This window comes from Hyla sarda, chromosome 2 (assembly GCF_029499605.1).
Source record: "Hyla sarda isolate aHylSar1 chromosome 2, aHylSar1.hap1, whole genome shotgun sequence".
Classification (NCBI taxonomy): Eukaryota; Metazoa; Chordata; class Amphibia; order Anura; family Hylidae; genus Hyla; species Hyla sarda.
The window spans coordinates 201,913,710-201,933,041 of NC_079190.1; the positions used below are offsets into that span (position 1 = coordinate 201,913,710).

General features: G+C 43.6%; 1 protein-coding gene across 2 annotated transcripts in view; it reads right to left on the reverse strand.

Annotated features, from left to right (window-relative positions):
• The window catches only part of DMD (dystrophin), a 2,642,350-nt gene that overhangs the window by 1,453,097 nt on the left and 1,169,921 nt on the right, over positions 1 to 19,332 (reverse strand). For both annotated transcript variants that reach the window (XM_056556147.1, XM_056556148.1), the window contains exon 43: positions 8,355 to 8,527. In XM_056556147.1, the coding sequence (XP_056412122.1) occupies positions 8,355 to 8,527 (173 nt within the window). The remainder of the gene's footprint in view (positions 1 to 8,354; positions 8,528 to 19,332) is intronic.

A 19,332-nucleotide genomic window follows, 5' to 3' on the forward strand; every position in this document is an offset into this window, starting at 1 on the left:
TACACTTTATGGTAAAAATTACATGTTTTCTTTATTCTGTGGTTTAACACGATTAAAAGGATACCCATGATATATGCTATTCTATAATTGTACCGCTTAAAAAAAATCTTAAAAATTTTAACAAAATTAGCATGTTTGAAAGTGACCTAGTTTGACAAACGATAACTTTCAAATTTTTCCGTATACGGGGTGGTATGACGGTTAATTTTTTGCACTGGGATCTGTAGTTTTTATCGGTATCACTTTTCCATAGGTTGAACTTTTTATACATATTTTATAGATTTTTTGGGGAATAAAAAATGCAGCATATACATCATTCACCGTATGGGATAATTAACAATATATTTTGATAGTTCAAACTTTTAAACATGTGGCAATACCAAATATGTTTATACATTTTTTTTAATGCTTTTTGGGTGGTAAAACGGGAAAAACGGATGATTTACATTTTTATTGGAGGAGGGGATTTACTTTTTATTTTTTAAATGTTTTAACTTTTTTTTACACTTTAATAGTCCCCATAGGGAACTATTTATAGCAATCATTTGATTGCTAATACTATTCAGTCCTATGCATAGAACTGATCAGTGTTATCGGTGATCTTCTGCTCTGGTCTGCTCGATCTCAGAACAGAGCAGAAGACCCCTTTAGACGGACGGAGGCAGGTGAGGGAACACCCTTATGAATGATTGGATCCCTGTGGCAGCCCTGCGGGTGATCCGATCATCCGTTTAAAGTACCGCACTGCTGTGATCTGTATTGATAACGGCATCTGAGGGCTTAATGGCAGACATCCGCATGATCGCGGAGTTCCGCCATTACCAGCGGGTCCCTGGCTGCTGATAGCAGCCGGGACCTGCCGTGCATGACGCAAACACCGGTCCGGTGCTCGCGGTCATTGCGCAGTGTAAATGTACATTATGGTGCGTTAAGTACCACGGCAGCATGGAGTACATTTCTGTCCATTGTCGTTAAGGGGTTAAAAGACATAGATGCAATATGGAAGAGTACTGTAATAGTCAACCAATACAAAAATGGGGCTTGCAAAAGAGTTGCAACATACCAGTAAACAATGGCTATCCTCTGTGTAAGGTGCATATTTAAGCTGCAATTGCTGAAATAGTTTAACTTTAAACAACTACACCCAACAAAAATGAAACTGGCACTCAGAGGTACCGTCATATATAAATGTTTCCTAGTAAAGGTAATTTGGTAACACTGAATACCTATAATACCTGTGCCAAACAATGTGCAAATGAGGAGTAGAGTTAGATAACCTTAATAACAATAAATGTACCTTAATAACAATAAATGGTATACACTACTTATCTCTAGTCACCAAAATACCCGTAACAAAAATGCAGCAATGTAAGGGTAAATGTAGATGAACAGGATACATATATGGATAGCACAAGGAACAATTGTAAACTCATCAACTAATTGTAAACTAATTGTAAACTAATTAATCCTAAATTGTTATTAAGATGAAATTTATATATCAGGGTACCTCATATATGGTATACATCTACATCTACTCCTCATTTGCACATTGTTTGGCACAGGTATTATAGATATTTAGTGTTACCAAATTACCTTTACTAAGGGAAAATTTATATCTGACGGTACCTGAATGCCAGTTTCATTTTTTGTCGGGTGTATATTTTTTTTTACAGTGAATCTATTTTAGCAAATGCTGCTTATATATGCACCTTACACAGAGGATGGCCATTGGTTACTGTTATGTAGCAACCCTTTTGCAAGCCCCATTTTTTGAATTGCTTGACTATTACAGTACTCTTCCATATTGCATCCTATATGTCTTTTAAACTTCATAATAAAATTATAATGAAATTATTGTTTGAATTTTTATATCAGGTGTTGTTTGAACTCTTCTGTCTAATATGTGGAATATTTGATTTATCTGAGTTCCCCTGTGGTATAAAGGATTGTATGCATCCCCTTAGGAGTGTCATTATGAGACAAGGGCAATTTTGTTGCATAATACTAAAACTTGTATATTTACAGGTGTGTACTTTTGCCTGGCCTTTCACAGTATCTAGGCCCTTAAGACTTTAACAGGAGCAAAATTGTAAACCACTTAGATGTATGCACAGGTTACACTTAATCCCTTAAAGGGGTACTCCTGCCCTAAGACATCTTATCCCCTATCCAAAGGATAGGGGATAAGATGCCTGGTCGCGGGGGTCCCTCCGCTGGGGACCCCCGTGATCTTCCACGCCGCACCCGTTGGAATCAGTCCCCGGAGCGTGTTCACTCCGGGTCTGATTATTGGCGATCACTGGGACGGAGCATAGTAACTTTACGTACCCGCCCCCGTGTCACTCTTCTCCAATAGACTTGCATTGAGGGGGCAGAGCGTGACGTCACACGGGGCGGAGCGGTGACGTCACTATGCTCCATCCTCGTGGTCGAGATGGACTCAGCCTGAGGACCTCCAGCGGTTCCGAAAGCTGCCAAAGGTAGATCCCGTGGGTCCCCAGTGGCGGGACTCCGCGATCTGACATCTTATCCCCTACCCTTTGGATAGGGGATATGATGTCTAGGGGCGGAGTACTCCTTTAAGGACCAGGGGGTTTTCCATTTTTGCACTTTCATTTTTTCCTCCTTACCTTAAAAAAATAATAACTATCAATTTTGCACCTAAAAATCCATATGATGGCTTATTTTTTAAATTGGCATATGTAAAAGGATCTTTAGAGTAGTTGGAGAGTTTCAAATGCCTGACAAAGTGCTGCCTACAGAATTTCTTCAAGCCATCTGTCATAATAGATAAAGCTGAAGGTCAAATGTTACCAAGTTGCAAGGTAATTCCCAATTTTTTTTTCTCAACATGTGATTTCTTCATAGAGAGAAAGGGAAAGGTGAAGATGTATTTCACATGTAGTAGAGTTTCATGGATTTATTCTGATTGCCATATTTAGAGTTGGAAAGGAATTTTTTCCCTGATATGGGGCAATTGACATTAGCCTCATAAGATCTTTGGCTGCCCTCTGGATCAACTCAGTGGGGACACAATAGGGAAATAGTTTAAACTTGATGGACTCCAGTCTTTTTTTTTAACCTCATGAACTGTGTAAGTGTGTATTTTTTAAGTCTCACAAACTATGTTAAAATATTACAAAGTACTTTACACAACAAACCAGCCAACCTTGTTACTGTTGACACCAAGGTTAAGTGAGAAAACCTAGCATCTTACCAGAGGGAACTACTGGCTCTTGAGGACTCCAGTTTATCTTCTTGTCATTCAACGCAATCTCACAATGTCAGGTGCCCCAATGGCATTTTTTGTCTTAATTTCTTTATTGTTGCCCCTTGAAAACTGTGTTTTGCCAGCATATTGACAAACATATCTAATCTATTCTTATACATGCTCAGATAATTATACAGAACCCATTTAATTGTCTGTAGAACCTTTTTTTTTTACCTCTCCTCTATGACAGATGTTCAGAAAGCAAGATTAGAGGTACAGCACTATGTATTCAGAACTAAGTATCGTAACACCTACATTAAGTACAGCTGGAAAATATGTCCAAATTTTTCTGACCCAAACATAAACTGGGAAGATATAGAGGCGCTCCGAAAGACTTCCTATGCATACTAATCACTACAAAAATTTGTTCAATCATTCAAAAGATTTTCTGATTAGCTACATGAATTTCAATTTGCAGATGAACCCTTGGGATAATAAGATCTGATTTCTGATTGTGTGATGAATATAGCCTAAAAAGAGAATGCACAACGTATCAGACAATCATGTTACAAATGAGTCAGTGCAGAGGGAAGAAAAGTAGATAACTGACATCTGAACTCAATAAAGGAATAAAAAGAAAACATTTGTATTTGTCAACATTTCTTCAAGTAACATGCAGAAATCAGTGTAGAACCTGTTATCTACCCACATTTCCCTGTTATCTTCCCTAAGACGTGATCTCTTGGCAACGAAAATTTCAAGATGAGATGGATGGCACTGTGAAAAGGTAGAGGCTTACTTTTAAAATCCTGACTTCTGGGTTCAAATTCAAAATGAATAGCCAAGGATAGAAGGTAGCACTCCAAGTCCAAACACTACCGCATATGGATAAGCACCATGCTATTTAGATTGTCTTGGAGTGCCATCTTCTGTCCTTGGTTATTAGATCTCCTAGCAATATGTATATTGCTTTTCAGCCTGTTGGTCCAATGTTTTACCTGCAGTATTGAGATGCTGTAGAATGTGTCATTAGATACTATTAATAGTCCCTGGCCTTATCTTAGTCCCGGACCTTATCTTATGTACAGATGCAGTTGGCCTGGGATGAAGCACTGCAGGAATACTAATGGGTAGATAGCAATATTTCTGCTAAAAAGGTAGAGAAATCAAATGGATTCAGGAGGGTTGTGGATGGGAGGCCAGAAGAATAATATATACTGGGGACCCCCGCGATCTCCACGCAGCACCCGCTCTCATCAGGCCCCGGAGCGAACAACCGCTCCGGGTCTGATGGCGGGGCCGGTGATCGTGACGTCACAGCTCAGCCGCCGTGTGACGTCACGTTCCGCCCCTAAATGCAAGTCTATGGCAGGGGGCGAGACAGCTGTCTCGCCCCCTGCAATAGACTTACATTGATACTCCGGCCATCACGATACTCCGGCCCCATGATCGGCAGTCATCAGACCCGTAGCGATGTTCGCTCCGGGGCCTGATGAGAGTGGGGTGCTGCGTGGAGATAGCGGGGGTCCCCAGCGGCGGGACCCTGTGCGATCCGGCAAGTTATCCCCTATCCTTTAGATAGGGGATAAGTTGTTAGCACGTGAGTACCCCTTTAACACAAAGACAGTAGAGGAATTCACCCAGGGAGCCCACAGTGGCACAATTCAAAGATCGGGCACACTGGTACAATTCTTTTAGGGGGCACAATTTATTGTTGAGGTGGTAAAGTGGAATCGTTCACTGATGACGTACAATGTCATCATTCATTATTGGTCATATTGGCATAATTTATTGATGAGCAAGCACAATTACATCATTCCTTATTGAGATGGTACAATAGTATTTATTGACAAGGTACAGTGGAATCATTCATTGTTCGATTGGCCCCCGTGGAATCATTTATTGTTGAGTAGATACAGTGGTATTATACATTGCTAAGAGGGGACGGTAGCATCATTCATTGTTTTATAACCACAGACTCAAAACACAGAATATGTCTCCTTTGAGTGGCTCCATATAAATGTTTTCTGCCTCTTACTGATCAGTCATATGATCACTGTAAGATCTGCAACAGAGTTATGTCTGATATCTTTCCATTTAAGACACAATAGCTTCCAGCATACCCTTAAATGGTTTAGGTCATAATGTGCGCTATAGTTTAGATTTCATCTATATCAGTAGCATAATTTAAACTGACTTAGTTATTGGTTTATTTAATTATTAGGGAAAGTATTATCATTAACAGGCCCTACCCTAAAACACTAAAGATAATGACATTAACCCCTTTACTGCTCTGAAAAACCAGGAATCCTTACTTTAACCCACTTACTGTCCCAGACCACCAATGATTCTTACATTCACCCCCACACTGTCTAGATCACCAGGGATTCTGACTAAATGGCCTTATTAAAACTACAAAGTTTTCTTTGCACTAGCTCTAGGATATTGTTTAATACTAAACTGCTGAACAAAATAAAGGGAACACTAAGATAACACATCCTAGATCTGAATGTATGAACTTATCGTATGAAATACCTTCGTCTTTACATAGTTGAATGTGCTGACAACAAAATTACACAACAATTATCAATGGAAATCAAATTTTTCAACCCATGGAGGTCTGGATATGGAGTCACACTCAAAATCAAAGGGGAAAACCACACTACAGGCTGATCCAACTTTGAGGTATTGTCCTTAAAACAAGTCAAAATGAAGCTCAGTAGTGTGTGTGGCCTCCACATGCCCGTATGACCTCCCTACAACACCTGGCCATGCTCCTAATGAGATGGCGGATGGTCTCCTGAGGGATGTCCTCCCTGACCTGGACTAAAACATCCACCAACTCCAGGAAAGTTTGTGGTGCAACGTGGCGTTGGTGGATGGAGTGAGACATGATGTCCCAGATGTGCTCAATCGGATTCAGGTCTGGTGAATGGTTGGACCAGTTAGTAGCATTAATGCCTTCCTCTTGCAGAAACTGCTAACACACTCCTGCCACATGAGGTCTAGCGTTGTCTTGCATTAGAAGGAACCTAGGGTACCAGCATATGGTCCCACATGGGGTCTGAGGATCTCATCTCAGTACATAATCGCAGTCAAGCTACCTCTGGCAAGCACATGGAGGGCTCTCCGTACCCCCTATAGAAATGCCACCCACACCATTACTGACCCACCACCAAACCGATGATGCTGGAGGATATTGCAGGCAGCAGAACATTCTCCACGTGACAATATTCAATAGTAGAAAGAACAAACTCGGCACTGCTTCCTTAATTGTTAGCACCTGACATCCAATGCCTCTGCTGGCTCAACCACGTCTGATGGTGCTCACTGGTAATAGCAAAGTCCAATGCAAACAATCCACAGAAAAGAGAAAAGAAAACCAGGGCAACTCACCAAATACGTAAACTTCAAGCTTCTTTATTAATCCATGAAGGGTATAAACAGTGCAAGACACGGGTGGACAGAAACCAAGGGGACGTTCGTTCGGGGCTACGGTGCCGTTTCGCAAGATATGCTTCAACTGGCCCACCTGCCAGTTGAAGCATATCTTGCGAAACGGCACCGTAGCCCCGAACGAACGTCCCCTTGGTTTCTGTCCACCCGTGTCTTGCACTGTTTATACCCTTCATGGATTAATAAAGAAGCTTGAAGTTTACGTATTTGGTGAGTTGCCCTGGTTTTCTTTTCTCTTTTCTGTGGATTCTCCACGTGACGCTGTCACATCTGTCACATGTTCTCAGTGTGAACCTCCTTTCATCTGTGCACAGGACTCCAGAGGTGAATTTGCCAATCTTGGTGTTCTCTGGCAAATCCTAAACGTCCTGCATGGTGTTGGGCTGTAAGCACAACCCCCACTGGTGGACATCAGGCCCTCATACCACCCTCATGGAGTCTGCTTGAGTGAACACATGCACATTTGTTGCCTGCTGGAGGTCATTTTGCAGGGCTCTGGCAGTGCTCTTCCTGCTTCTCCTTGCACAAAGGCAGAGGTAGCGGTCCTGCTGCTGGGTTGTTGCCCTCCTACGGCTTCCTCCACATCTCCTGTTGTACTGGCCTGTCTCCTGGTAGCACCTCCATGCTCTGGACACTACGCTGACAGACACAGTAAACCTTCTTGCCACAGCTTGCATTGATGTGCCATCCTGGATGAGCTGCACTTGTGTGGGTTGTAGACTCTGTCTCATGCTACCTCTAGAGTGAAAGCATCACCAGCATTCAAAAGTGACCAAAACATCAGCCAGGAAGCATAGGAACTGAGAAGTGGTCCGTGGTCACCACCTGCAGAACCACTCCTTTATTGGAGGTGTCTTTCTAATTGCCTATCATTTCCACCTGTTTTCTGTTCCATTTGCACAACAGCATGTGATATTGATTGTCAATCAGTGTTGCTTCCTTAGTGGACAGTGTGATTTCACTGAAGTGTGATTGACTTGGAGTTATATTGTGTTGTTTAAGTGTTCTATTAATTTTTTTTGTGCAGTGTATTTGCTTGGATGATATGTGGTGCTGTATATTGAGCACCCGTATAGCCCAGGTCCCTAACTGCCCCATTTAAAGTGTACCTGTCATTTGCAAAAAACATTTTACATAATTTAGATAATACCATTATATGTATATTTGTTATATACATTGGTTGAAAATGTGTACAGACAACAGGAACACTTAAGCAGCCACTGCTTATTGATGGGGGATCAGTCTAATAAGAAAATATGCTAAATGTACTGTATACTACCTTTTTGTATGTAAACACCACATTTGTTCTTAGAAACAGGTGCATTCATGTTTGATAATGGAAAATATTTGATGTTCGAACTTGGTTACAAGTGGAAGGAAAGCAATTGGTTAAAAGGTATTACATTTGTATCACTCTTACTAAAAGCAGGTAAATAAAAAGACTTACAAAGTAAACCATAATATAATATATCAGTATATGTATCTATACAATAAAGACTGTAGTTTAAGCTTAAGAATATTTATAGCTATTTTTATTATTAATCATAATTGACAAATGAATGACATTTCCCTAATTACAAAGAAAACAACTCTCTAAAAAACTATTTAAAATGCATGGGCATGCTAATAATAATCTCACAAGTTACAAAAATGCATTAGTCTAATATTAAGTAAAAACAAAACTTACTCTTGGCGATCTTTGTACAACTTGTTGATGTTTTCCCACTGGAAGTAAAGCTCTGCCAGTTTTAGTTGGATTTTCTTATTTTCTTTTGGTGTAGCTGATTGGAGAACTGTATTCTTTCTGCTTTGAGTGAACCCGATTTGACCTGATAGTCTCCCTAGGTTTTCTTTTGCGTTCTGGAACAACAAAATAGCAGATAAATAAAATAGCTGACAAATCAGTTTCAAGCTGGGATAAAACCATCTATAAAGTGTTATGAAAAAGTTTTCCATGTTACTGTAAGTGAAATTTGATAAAAAAAAAAAAAAAAGATTTGTTCAAGGAAGACGTGTTGAAGGCTCAGGTTAAAAGGTATAGAGGAAATACTGTATTTGGCGCATTGTGCTTTGCTGGTGGGGTGGTATACTGGGGACCTTATAATACCATGCTGACACAATTAAGGACTGTTACATCATTAGCATAATGATCCAATTATGGTGCACATCTGTTGGATACAGCGGAATACTATGTCAAATACAGATGCAAGAAAAAGTAAGTGAACTCCTTGAAGATGCCCACATCTCTGCATAAACAACAAAGAGGAGCGCTCCATCGTGCAGATAAACGATGATATATAAATTGTAGATGGTAAAAATGTGCTTACCAAAATGGGTTGTGCAAAGACCAGCACAACTTGGAGACAAACGTGTAAGAGAATCCCTCTGCTGCCACTCCACAATAAAATGAAATAAAACCAACGACCTCCAAACCAGTGGACAATAGGGCGATGAGGGACCAGGAGAAGGATAGAACAATCAGTTTATTCCCAACATAAAACGCGTTTCGCGCAAAAACGCTTCATCAGGCATATCAAATGCCTGATGCCTGATGAAGCGCTTATGCGCGTAATGTGTTGCATGTTGGGAATAAACTGATTGTTCTATCCTTCTCCTGGTCCCTCAGCACCCTATTGGCCACTGGTTTGGAGGTCGTTGGTTTTATTGCAAATCTCTGCATGGATTTCTAGTAACATGTGGGCTGATTGTTCCCCAAGTCAAAACACAGCGTCTATTGTTAGAGGCTACACATATGCCTCAGATAAAACAAGAAATGGGGGGGGGGGAGTCCCTGGAATACCAAGAAAAACCTGAGGTGCACCTCAGGTTTTTCTTGGTGTTTCAGGGACCCTCCCCCCTTTTCTTCTTGTGTTCTCCAAGTTACCATTGTAGACCAAAACTATCTAACTAAGCTAATTACATTGCGTAACCAGGTAGGTTAGGTAGAAAAAGTAAGTGAATACTAAATCATCTCAAACACATGTTTTCTGAAATAAAAATAGCACAATGTTGAAGAATTGTGGACCCTTCACCTCTGGGATTCCCAGGACTCTGACCTGGCTATTCCAAAACACACACTTTGGGGGAGACAAATAAAACTGCACAAAAGATCTGGCACAATTTGTTTGAAAAATATTTGCTTAGATGACTTGCGATACATTTTTGAAGTGCTTTGAGGGGGGTAGCTGTTGGGAAACCTTATATCCTGAAAGTATCCATAGTCCTGACAAACAGTTGGCCTCTAGATTTAGAGTGTTATTTGTTATTTTTTCTGACAGAAATATGTTGGTATACCCGTATTTTTTTACTTCTTAACTGTGTAAAATCATATAATCTATTGTGCTATATACAGCTATAAAGCACCATCTATTACAAAAAAAACAAAAACAAATTAACATGAAAGCCTATAGGCAATATCAACCACTGTATGCCTGCACAGTAGCATACATAGGAGGCATTCATTGCAAAATCCCCTTGTCCTCTTGAAGTCTATACAGTATGGGGGACATTTATCAATGTTTGCTTATGTATTCCTTTTTTTTGTTATTTTTTTTTTTGTTACAATTTATTTGCTTATGTGCGACTTATTTATCAACTGGTGTCAGCCTGTTGATAAATTTCTTTCACACAAGAAATTTATTTAAATTTTTTTTTGCTTTGGTAGTAGCTTTTTCTGCTCCATGTCTGAGCTGGAGTAAATATAGTAGATTTTTTTCATACGATGCAACTTTCACATTTGATAAATCTCTGACCACTGCAAATAAAAAATCACTTTTTGCATTGGTAAGCAAGTTTCTTTTTTTTCATTTTTTTTCATTTTTTTGCTTAGGGTACTGCACAAAGTTGCACAAAAAAATTGAGTAGTCGCATATGTGACTTTTTTGCAACAATTTTAACCCCTTAACCACTTAGGTACCAAGGGCGTACAGGTACGCCTTCTCTCCCTGGTACTTAAGGACCAAGGGCGTACCTGTATGCCCATGGAAATTTTGTTCCCCGCTGAGTGCAGGGCGGGGACCAGACCAGGGTGACTGCTGACATCTATCAGAAGGTACCTCGTGCAAATGCCCAGAGGGGTCCTGAGACCCCCCCCCCCTATGTCAGCGATCGCCGCAAATCACTGGTGAATTCACACCGGCGATTTGCTGCGATTCTGGGTCATACGAGTTTCCAATGACTTCCAATGACGAGTTTCCAATTTCCTGTGACCCGGAATATAAGGAGGATCAGGGTTGTACAAGACACCCACAATCCCCCTGAACTGATAGGAGTGAGGTGGCAGGGGTGCCACCCCTCCTATCCCTGCTATTGGTCATTCAGAAGCGACGACAAATAGCAGATCGGGGGCAGAGGGGTTAACGTTTGGTTCCCCCGCGGTTGTCCGGGCAGAACAGGGGAACCGATGGTGACAGACGCCGAAGGTCCACTTGCCCATCGGCTGCGGCAGTGGGCGGCGATCGACGGCGGCAGCGGGCAGCAGCGGGCGGCGGCAGCAGGCGGTGATCGGCAACAGCATGGGATGGCAATGCGGCTCCCTGGATCCTATGTAAGCCGGTGAGTTGCCTAGCAACATCTGGAGGGCTACAGTTTGGAGACCACTATACAGTCATCTCTAAACTGTAGCCCTCCAGATGTTGCAAAACTACAACTCCCAGCATGCCCAGACAGCTGTTTGCTGTTAGGGCATGCTGGGATTTGTAGTTTTGAAACATCTGGATGGCTACAGTTTGGAGATCACTGTGCAGTGGTCTCTAAACTGTGGCCCTTTAGATCTTGCAAAACTACAACTCCTAACATGCCCACAAACCAGTTTGCTGTCTGGGCATGCTGGGATTTGTAGTTTTGCAACATTTGGAGGGAGACAGTTTGGAGATCACTGTGCAGTGGTCTCTAAACTGTAGCCCTTCAGATGTTGCAAAACTGCAAATCCCAGCATGCCCAAACAGCAAACAGCTGTCTCGGCATGCTGGGAGTTGTAGTTGCGTACCTCACCCAGCATGCCATTCGGAGATCAGTACATGCTGGGAGTTGTAGTTTTGCAACAGCTGTAGGCACACTGGTTGGAAAATACTGAGTTAGGTAACAGAACCTAACTGAAGGTTTTCTAACCAGTGTGCCACCAGCTGTTGCAAAAGTATAACTCCCAGCATGCAGGGTCTGTCAGTACACACTGGGAGTTGTAGTTTTGAAACCGCTGGAGGTATGTCCCCCATGTGAATGGGCAGGGTACATTCACACGGGCGGGTTTACAGTGAGTTTCCTGCTTCAAGTTTGAGCTGTGGCAAATTTTTTGCCGTAGCGCAAACTTCTTGCGGGAAACTCACCGTAACCCCCCACCAGTGTGAATGTACCCTAAAAACACTACACTAACACATAATAAAGGGTAAAACACTACATATACAGCCCGTTACACTGTCCCCCCCCCCCCCAATAAAAATGAAAAATGTTTCTTACGGCAGTGTTTCCAAAACGGAGCAACACCTGGAGGCACCCTGTTTGGGAATCACTGGCATAGAATACCCCTATGTCCACCCCTATACAATCCCTAATTTAGTCCTCAAATGGGCATGGCGCTCTCTCACTTCGGAGCCCTGTCGTATTTCAAGGAAACAGTTTAGGGCCACATATGGGGTATTTCCGCACTCGGGAGAAATTGTACTAAAAATTTTGGGTGGCTTTTTCTCCTTTTACCGCTTAGGAAAAGGAAAAGTTGGGGTCTACACCAACCTGTTAGTTTAAAAAAATGTTTACACTAACATGCTGTTGTTACCCCATACTTTTTATTTTCTCAAGTGGTAAAAGGAGAAAAAAAAGACCCCCAAAATTTGTTACGCAATTTCTCCTGAGTAAGGAAATACCCCATATGTGGGCGTAAAATGCTCTGCGCATGCACAACAATGCTCAGGAGTGAGAGCGTACAAGTACATTTGAGGCCTAAATTGGTGATTTGAACAGGGGTGGCTGATTTTACAGCGGTTCTGACATAAACGCAAACAAATTAATACCCACATGCTACCCCATTTTGAAAACTACACCCCTCATGGAATGTAACAAGTGGTTTAGTGAGCCTTAATTTGGATGGGAAAATGAAGAAAAAAAAAAAAAAAACGCTAAAATGCTGGTTTTACCCTAAATTGTAAATTTTCACAAGGGAAAATAGGAAAAAGCCCCCCAAAATTTGTAATGCCATTTCTTCTGAGTAAGAACATACCCCATCTGTGGATGTAAAGTACCTTGCGGGCAAACTACAATGCTCAGAAGAGAGGGAGCATCATTGGGCTTTTGAAGAGAAAATTTGTCCGGAATTCAAGGCCATGTGAGTTTACAAAGCCCCCATAGTGCCAGAACAAGGGGGTACAGTAAGCATTTATGCACCACATGTGTCTGACAGATTTTTGGAACAGTGGTACGTGAAAATAATAAAAAAAACTTTTCATTTGCACAGCCCACTGTTCCAAAGATCTGTCAAACGCCAGTGGGTGTAAATACTCACTGCACCCCTAATTAAATTCTGTGAGGAGTGTCGTTTCCAACATGGGGTCACATGTGGGGCGGTCCACTGTATTGGCACCACGGGGGGCTTTGTAAAAGCACATGACCCCTGATTTCCATTTCAAACTAATTCTCTCTCCAAAAGCTCAATGGCACTCCTCCTCTTTTGAGCATTGTAGTGCGCCAGCAGAGCACTTGACATCCACACATGGGGTATTTCCATACTCAGAAGAAAATGGGTTTACAAATTTTGGGGGGTCATTTTCTCCTATTACCCCTTGTAAAAATGTAACATTTTGGGAATAACCAGCATTTTAGTGAAAACATTTTTTTTCCATTTACACATCCAACTTTAACAAAAAGTCGTCAAACATCTGTGAGGTGTTAAGGCTGCACCCCTTGTTACATTCCTTGAGGGGTGTAGTTTCCAAAATAGTTATGCCATGTGGTGTTTTTTTGCTGTTCTTGCACCATAGGGGTGTTACGCCTAGCGCTCCGGGTCCCCGCTCCTCCCCGGAGCGCTTACGGCGTCTCTCTCTCCGCAGCGCCCCGGTCGGTCCCGCTGACCGGGAGCGCTGCACTGTCATGGCCGTCGGGGATGCGATTCGCACAGCGGGACGCGCCCGCTCGCGAATCGCATCCCAGGTCACTTACCCGTTCCCGTCCCCTGCTGTCATGTGCTGGCGCGCGCGGCTCCGCTCTCTAGGGCGCGCGCGCGCCAGCTCCCTGAGACTTAAAGGGCCAGTGCACCAATGATTGGTGCCTGGCCCAATTAGCTTCATTGGCTTCCACCTGCTCCCAGACTATATCTCATCTCTGCCCCTGCACTCCCCTGCCGGATCTTGTTGCCTTAGAGCCTAGTGAAAGCGTTACTGTGTTGTCCTTACTGTGTACTTGACCTCCTGCTATTGCCTTATTGACTACGATTCTTGCTGCCTGCCCCGACCTTCTGCTACGTCCGACCTTGCTTTGTCTACTCCCTTGTACCACGCCTATCTTCAGCAGTCAGAGAGGTTGAGCCGTTGCTAGTGGAAACGACCTGGTCACTACCGCCGCAGCAAGACCATCCCGCTTTGCGGCGGGCTCTGGTGAACACCAGTAGTGACTTAGAACCGGTCCACTAGCACGGTCCACGCCAATCCCTCTCTGGCACAGAGGATCCACCTCCTGCCAGCCGGCATCGTGACAGTAGATCCGGCCATGGATCCCGCTGAGGTTCCCCTGCCAGCTATCTCTGATCTCACCACGGTGGTCACCCAGCAATCCCGACAGATCGCCCATCTAACCCACCAGCTGTCGGAAGTGTCCACCATGGTGCAACAACTTCAGTCGCAACTTCTGCCTCTGCTACAGCAGCAACCATCTCCTCCGCCAGCTCCTGCACCCCTTCCGCAGCGAGTGGCCACTCCTAGCCTCCGCTTGTCCCTGCCGGACAAATTTGATGGGGACTCTAAGTTTTGCCGTGGCTTTCTTTCGCAATGTTCCCTGCACTTGGAGATGATGTCGGACCAGTTTCCTACTGAAAGGTCTAAGGTGGCTTTCGTAGTCAGCCTTCTGTCTGGAAAAGCCCTGTCATGGGCCACACCGCTCTGGGACCGCGATGACCCCGTCACTGCCTCTGTACACTCCTTCTTCTCGGAAATTCGAAGTGTCTTTGAGGAACCTGCCCGAGCTTCTTCTGCTGAGACTGCCCTGCTGAACCTGGTCCAGGGTAATTCTTCCGTTGGCGAGTATGCCATACAATTCCGTACTCTTGCTTCTGAACTATCCTGGAATAATGAGGCCCTCTGCGCGACCTTTAAAAAAGGCCTATCCAGCAACATTAAAGATGTTCTGGCCGCACGAGAAATTCCTGCTAACCTGCATGAACTCATTTATCTAGCCACTCGCATTGACATGCGTTTTTCTGAGAGACATCAAGAGCTCCGCCAGGAAAAAGACTTAGATCTCTGGGCACCTCTCCCACAGTCTCCGTTGCAATCTACGCCTAGGCCTCCCGCCGAGGAGGCCATGCAAGTGGATCGGTCTCGCCTGACCCAGGAGGAGAGGAATCGCCGTAGGGAAGAAAATCTTTGTCTGTACTGTGCCAGTACCGAACATTTCTTGGTGGATTGCCCTGTCCGTCCTCCACGTCTGGGAAACGCACGCTCGCACCCAGCTCTCGTGGGTGTGGCGTCTCTTGATTCAAAGTCGGCTTCTCCACGTCTCACGGTGCCCGTGCGGATTTCCCCTTCAGCCAACTCCTCCCTCTCAGCCGTGGCCTGCCTGGACTCTGGTGCCTCTGGGAAATTTATTCGGGAGTCCTTGGTGAATAAATTCCGCATCCCGGTGACCCGTCTCGTCAAGCCGCTCTGCATTTCCGCGGTCAACGGAGTCAGGTTGGATTGCACCGTGCGTTACCGCACGGAGCCCCTCCTAATGTGCATCGGACCTCATCACGAAAAAATTGAGTTTTTGGTCCTCTCCAATTGCACTTCCGAAATTCTCCTTGGACTACCCTGGCTTCAACACCATTCCCCAACCCTGGATTGGTCCACAGGGAAGATCAAGAGCTGGGGTACCTCTTGTTTCAAGGACTGCCTTAAACCGGTTCCCAGTACTCCCTGCCGTGACCCTGTGGTTCCCCCTGTATCCGGTCTTCCTAAGGTCTTTATGGACTCTGCCTGCCATAAGAAGTGCCTCTCCCCCCCTCCCAGTCCAGTCAGGCAAGCCTCGGTGCCTCCTCATGGCCCCCGTCCTGGTGTCACACTGCCCCGTGCCAGGCCTCGCCCTCTGCCCTCCCTCCCCATTCCCACTCCTGCTGTACTGCCTGCCGTTGAGGAATCCCTCCATTCTTTCCCGGTGTCCTCATCCCAGGGGAGGCAGTTACCGGACAAAGAGAATGGGAGACCTAAGGGGGGGGGGGGGGGTACTGTTACGCCTAGCGCTCCGGGTCCCCGCTCCTCCCCGTAGCACTTACGGCGTCTCTCTCTCCGCAGCGCCCCGGTCGGTCCCGCTGACCGGGAGCGCTGCACTGTCATGGCCGTCGGGGATGCGATTCGCACAGCGGGACGCGCCCGCTCGCGAATCGCATCCCAGGTCACTTACCCGTTCCCGTCCCCTGCTGTCATGTGCTGGCGCGCGCGGCTCCGCTCTCTAGGGCGCGCACGCGCCAGCTCCCTGAGACTTAAAGGGCCAGTGCACCAATGATTGGTGCCTGGCCCAATTAGCTTCATTGGCTTCCACCTGCTCCCAGACTATATCTCATCTCTGCCCCTGCACTCCCCTGCCGGATCTTGTTGCCTTAGAGCCTAGTGAAAGCGTTACTGTGTTGTCCTTACTGTGTACTTGACCTCCTGCTATTGCCTTATTGACTACGATTCTTGCTGCCTGCCCCGACCTTCTGCTACGTCCGACCTTGCTTTGTCTACTCCCTTGTACCACGCCTATCTTCAGCAGTCAGAGAGGTTGAGCCGTTGCTAGTGGAAACGACCTGGTCACTACCGCCGCAGCAAGACCATCCCGCTTTGCGGCGGGCTCTGGTGAACACCAGTAGTGACTTAGAACCGGTCCACTAGCACGGTCCACGCCAATCCCTCTCTGGCACAGAGGATCCACCTCCTGCCAGCCGGCATCGTGACAAGGGGCTTCCTAAATGCGACATGCCCCACAAAAACCATTTCAGCAAAATGTACTTTCCAAAAGCCAAATGTGACTCCTTCTCTTCTGAGCATTGTAGTTTGCCCACAGAGAAGAAGAGATGGGGTTACAAATGTTGGGGAGCATTTTCTCCCATTACCCTTTGTAAAAATGGTAAATTTGGGGGAAAACTGCACTTTAGTGAACATTTTTTTTTCATTTATACATCCGACAAAGTTGTCAAACACCTGTGGGGTGTTCAGGCTCACTGCACCCTTTGTTACATGCCTTTAGGGGTATAGTTTCCAAAATGGTGTTCAATGTGTTTTTTGTTCCTGCTGTTCTTGCACCATAGGGGCTTCCTAAATGAGACTTGCCCCCCAAAAACCATTTAAGAAAAATTCACTCTCCAAAATCCCATTGTTGCTCCTTCCCTTCTGAGCCCTCTACTGCGCCCACCGAACATTTGACATACACATGTGAGGCATTTTCTTACTCAAGAGAAATTGGGTTACAAATTATGTGGGGCTTTTTCTCCTATTACCCCTTGTAAAAATTCAAAAACTGGGTCTACAAGAACATGCGAGTGTAAAAAATGAAGATTTTGAATTTTCTCATTCACTTTGCTGCTATTCCTGTGAAACACATAAAGGGTAAACACACTTACTGAATGTCATTTTTAATACTTTGAGGGGTGCAGTTTTTATAACGGGGTCATTTGTGGGGTTTTCCTAATATGAAGGTCCTTCAAATCCACTTCAAAACCGAACTGGTCCCCGAAAAATTCAGATTTTGAATATTTTGTGAAAATTTGAAAATTGCTGCTGAACTTTGAAGCCCACTGATGTCTTCCAAAAGTAAAAACATGTCCACTTTATGATGAAAACATAAAGTAGACATGTTGTATAAGTGAATCAATATACAATTTATTTGGAATGTCTATTTTCCTTACAAGCAGAGAGCTTCAAATTAGAAAAATGCTACATTTTTAATTTTTTCATAAAATTTTGGAATTTTTCACCAAGAAATGATGCAAACATCGACAAAAATTTACAACTAACATAAAGTAGAATATGTCACAAAAAAACTATTTTGGAATCAGAATGACACATAAAAGCATCCATAAAAGTTATTAATGCTTAACCCCTTAAGGACTTAGCCTTTTTTCGCCTTAAGGACTCGGCCATTTTTTGCAATTCTGACCACTGTCACTTTAAACATTAATAACTCTGGAATGCTTTTAGTTATCATTCTGATTCCGAGATTGTTTTTTCGTGACATATGATGGTAACTTACATCCTTTCTTGGTGAAAAATCCCAAAATGTGATGAAAAAATTTTGCATTTTTCTAACTTTGAAGCTCTCTGCTTGTAAGGAAAATGGATATTCAAAATAAAAATGTTTTTGGTTCACATATACAATATGTCTACTTTATGTTTGCATCATAACATTTATGAGTTTTTACTTTTGGAAGACACCAGAGGGCTTCAAAGTTCAGCAGCAATTTTCACATTTTTCACAAAATTTTCAAACTCACTATTTTTCAGTGACCAGTTCAGTTTTGAAGTATATTTGAAGGGTCTTCAGATTAGAAATACCCCATAAAGGACCCCATTATAATAACTGCACCCCCAAAGTATTCAAAATGACATTCAGTAAGTGTTTTAACCATCTAGGTGTTTCACAGGAATAGCAGCAAAGTGTAGGAGAAAATTCACAATCTTCATTTTTTACACTCGCATGTTCTTGTAGACCCAATTTTTTTTATTTTTGCAAGGGGTAAAAAGGAGAAAATGTTTACTTGTATTTGAAACCCAAAGGAGTCACATTTGGCTTTTTGAAAGCAAATTTTGCTCTGGGGGCACGCCGCATTTAGGAAGCCCCTATGGTGCCTGAACAGCAAAAAAAAAACATGGCATACTATTTTGGAAACTAGACCCCTTGGGGAACTTAACAAGGGGTAAAGTGAACCTTAATACCCCACAGGTGTTTCATGACTTTTGCATATGTTAAAAAAAAAATTTTTTTTTCCTAAAATGCTTGTTTTCCCAAAAAGTTTACATTTTTAAAAAGAGTAATAGCAGAAAATACCCCACAAAATTTGAAGCCAAATTTCTCCTGATTCAGAAAATACCCCATATGGGGGTGAAAAGTGCTCTGCTGGCGCACTACAGGTCTCAGAAGAGAAGGAGTCACATTTGGCTTTTTGAAAGCAAATTTTGCTCTGGGGGCATGCCGCATTTAGGAAGCCCCTATGGTGCCAGAACAGCAAAAAATAAAACAACATGGCATACTATTTCGGAAAGTAGACCCCGTAACAAGGGGTTAAGTGAACCTTTATACCCTAAAATGCTTGTTTTCCCAAAAATTTTACATTTTTAAAAAGGGTAAAAGCAGAAAATACCCCGCAAAATTTTTAACACAATTTCTCCCGAGTACGGCGATACCCCATATGTGACCCTAAACTGTTGCCTTGAAATACGACAAGGCTCCAAAGTAAGAGCGCCATGCGCATTTGAGGCCTAAATTAGGGACTTGCAGAGGGGTGGACATAG